This window comes from Chelonoidis abingdonii, chromosome 9 (genome assembly GCF_003597395.2).
Source record: "Chelonoidis abingdonii isolate Lonesome George chromosome 9, CheloAbing_2.0, whole genome shotgun sequence".
In the NCBI taxonomy this organism is placed as follows: Eukaryota; Metazoa; Chordata; order Testudines; family Testudinidae; genus Chelonoidis; species Chelonoidis abingdonii.
In genome coordinates this window covers 16579257-16582887 of record NC_133777.1, presented here as the reverse complement: position 1 = coordinate 16582887, position 3631 = coordinate 16579257, and the positions used below count along the sequence as shown (strand labels likewise).

The following is a 3631-nucleotide window of genomic DNA, read 5'->3' as shown; positions in this document are numbered from 1 at the left end:
AAGGAAAGAATGTCAGGGAAGAGCGATGCGAGAGCAAACCTCAGTTAGTCGAGAGAGATCTCCCCCTCTCCTACCCTTGATCTAAGGGCTGAGATGTCTGTTGTATGACTAAGGGCTGCAACACGTAACGAAGGTGACGGCGGAAATCAAAATAAAACACACAGGGTTTCACAAACAGAGGTCTCGCAGCAGCTGGTTCACAGAAACAACAGAGTGGAGGGCGTACCCTGACAATAAAACATTGAGGCAAAATGAAAAGATGACTTAAGAACTGAGACGTTGATTCCAGTTAGGAAAACACAATAAAGTCATATGATTCCAAAGACGTAATGATGCCAATCAGACAGTGACGCGTCATCTTCTTATTTTTTTTTACTTTTTTTTTTTTTGATGCATCCTTATATCCCCATGATGCGATCAAAGTCCTCATAGTGTGGAGCATCCTCATCTTCAGGATATCCTCCTGTGGAATCTTTGCCCTTCAGTGTGGAGTTAAAGTTCTTCTTTCTGTTTTATGACAGTCTCTTCCTCAGTGAGATCCAATTTGCTTTCTCCGAAAGGAAGCTTTAAAAAATGAATGTTTACACCAATGATGATCCACGTTATAGCCTCTCAGGATAAGAGAATCGCTTTAGTGAGTATTTGTTCCCTGAAAAGTGTGTTTTAAAAATATTATAAGAACTTTAGATGATTTTTCTCTTTTTATATCTTAATGAGATCAGAGCTAGTGCTGCTGTTACCAAAAAATGTGATCTCGCACTCACATATCAGCCCCTGGGCAAAGCTTAGATGAGATGCCCTTAGTGTGAAATTCTGATAAACTCTTGAAAAACCAGTCAATCTCACTATGTAATGCATGGGCAGATCTAAAAATCCTGTAGAGATAATGCTCTGTCTTTTCTAATGCAACCTCAAAAGAGCTGCCCTTTGCTTTTGCTATTCGTAACCGCTCCAGTAATGGAACAAAAAGTATTATTCCAACAGGGGATTTTCATATCAAGCAGTGTACTGTGCGAAAAACCTAGTGTATCCTGCAGTATTATGCTGGACAAATTTGGATGTCATTCAATAAGGACAGCAAATATAAGCAGGAGGGCTAATGCCAAACACTCCACCTCAAGCAGTGCAAAACACATCTTGGAGGGGTTTCAGACTGGCTGTAGAATTACCCTGCAGCCCTTATACTTTAAAGCGGAATAAGGCACCAAGAGAGAAATGGCAGAATGCACATAGCTCTGTAGTACATCACAGAGGAGAGTGAGGGAATGTGATTCCTAACCCTCCTTCAAACATGTGACTGGAGAACCTTCACCACAGCTGCAGCCCCTTCATGTGTACAGCAGGAGAAGAACCTCTGCTTCTCAAAACCAGCTGCTTAGTCATCAATCCATCAGTAAGCCCTGAGAATGAACCTGAGTGAAGGGTAAATCACATTCCTCAGTATTTCTCCATCCACCATCTCATTGCTTCCCTTCACCTTTAAAGGGCATCCTTGGTGCATCCGGAGCACCTGCCTTCTCACTCCTTTTGGCAGAATAGGCCCTGGATTCCAGTGAAAGGCAGATTATGCACAAAGTTGTCCTTTCTCAGCAGAAGTTAGGTGTGAGGACTCTACCATCACTTTTCTAAGTGTTTTCTGCATGTAGCTTGAGTCTCAGGTTGTTAAACTAGGTTATTTGTCATTAAATCTTTCATAATGAAATATGTGTAAATATGCAACTGAGTCAGTGTGGAGCATCTCGTGCATACATAGTGTGCTCTGCAGCAGATGAAGCCTGGCCTCCTGGAGACAGGTTGAGTCAAGGGCACCAAAACTTTTGGTTGGTGATCCAGGCTATAGTCCAATCCAGATCACAAAAAGGAAAGGAAAACATTGCAGTTACTTCTGCCACAGTGCTTAGAAAGGAGAGAAGCCCCACTGAACTTAAAGAGAGTGGATAAAATGGGAGCTAGATGTGAACCTTTCCAATTTTCATCCAAACCAACTTTGGCTGGAGCTTTGATTTGTAAAATCAAAACCCAGGCAAAGTTTGGTTCTCTCTTGCCCAGATGGCAACTGTTTCCTGCTACCCAGTGTGTGGTTACACTAGCTTCTTGGCTCAGAGACCTGTAACATGAGCATCAAGAAAAGAAGGATCGTGTGTCGTAAACCCGGGTGTGACTGAGTGGAAAGTCAAATCCTTTACCTTTTTGGTTGCTTCTGCTTTGCTTTGTTTTTCTAAGAATTCAGCAAAAGCCTCCTGGGTATATTCCCCATCATATACCACAATCTGAAAAGAATAGAAGGGTAAAGAATTATTCTATGCATAAAATGCCTGAAATCAGACCACAGTACGCAGGGATTTCTGAGTTATGCAGGCTTATCGGACTCTGGACTCTTGCATTTAGTTTAGAAAGCCATGGAGGAGACTCAACAAATTATAAAGTTAATTGGGTGTCCGGAATGGGGAAGGAGATAGATACAAATACCTGTGAGAAGAAAGGAGGGAATCCTACATAAACCAAACAAAGTCACTTACCTTATTATACTAGCCTGGATCCTGCCAACTAACTATTGACATCTCATGCATATAGTTAAGCAGATGCATGCATTTTTTTTTGCAGAATAGAGACCATAAGGTGAGCTTATCAAAGCTGCCTAAAGGATTTTAATTGGAATCGGACATCGAAAACTATTAAATGGCTTTGAAATCCTCCACCTAGGATGATTAAACTAGAACAAGAGGTGATGAAATAAAGTAAATTTGCCTATACTTAATGGCTGTGGAGAATACTTAATGTGTTGAGGCAGAATGCATTGCTGAATGTTTGTTTAGGGAGTTGGGAAGAAAGATCATTTCACACTGGGAGCTTTCGAATTCTCCAACAATCACTGAATACAGCACCGTTTTAGAGACTTCTTCTTCAAAACGTGCTGTGTGGGAGCTTAAGGAAAATTGTAAATGTGTTTAACCATAATGTAGTGCGAGGTTGTATTTGCTTAACACAAAAGTTCTCACTTGTGATCTGAGCAAATTTAAACATCCTCAGGCAGTATAAACTGGTCTACCTGCCCTGAAATAAATTGGACTATGCTGATTTACCTGAAAGGAGGATCTGCCCTGTTTGAATTCAAAATACTGTGTGCAAAATTCCTCCATTCCTTTGTGATTTCAGTAGACTTACACCAGGTATTCATTTTGTCCAGGCATTAAAACAGTTTGAATATGACAAGAAAATACACAGCTACATTATGTGATGTTTTCTTAAAAGTGCTCATGGGTTTAAGTTTCTTGAACAGAACAGTTGTTTTGACTCCTTCAGAGAAGATGAATGTTCTCCAAAAAATCTTGAGCCTGTCTGACTTCTGATGAGGTAATCAATGATAGCTGAAGCAGCAGGGTCTCAGAACCTGAAGGTTGTCAAAGTGAGATAAACCACCCTCTTAAGCTGTTCTTGGGGGTTGCAACCAGGGAGAATTTTCAACATCTCTCAGAGCATTCAGTTCTTAAGAGGGTATAAATGTGTATGTCTCACTTAGGCCACATCTACACTATGGGATAATATCGAATTAGCTAAAATCGGTTTTATAAAACTGATATTATAAATTCGATTTCATGCGGCCACACTAGGCACAGTAATTCGGCGTTGT

The 3631-nt window shown here is 40.7% G+C and overlaps 1 protein-coding gene across 1 annotated transcript in view; it reads right to left on the bottom strand.

Annotated features, from left to right (window-relative positions):
• Positions 1-365: 365 nt before the first annotated feature.
• The window catches only part of PDILT (protein disulfide isomerase like, testis expressed), a 42930-nt gene continuing 39664 nt past the window's right edge, over positions 366-3631 (bottom strand). Inside the window, exons 10-11 of the mRNA XM_032802172.2 lie at positions 2187-2270; positions 366-564 (exon numbers count right to left, since the gene is read on the bottom strand). Coding sequence (XP_032658063.1) covers positions 493-564; positions 2187-2270 — 156 coding nt within the window. The 3' untranslated portion in view covers positions 366-492. The remainder of the gene's footprint in view (positions 565-2186; positions 2271-3631) is intronic.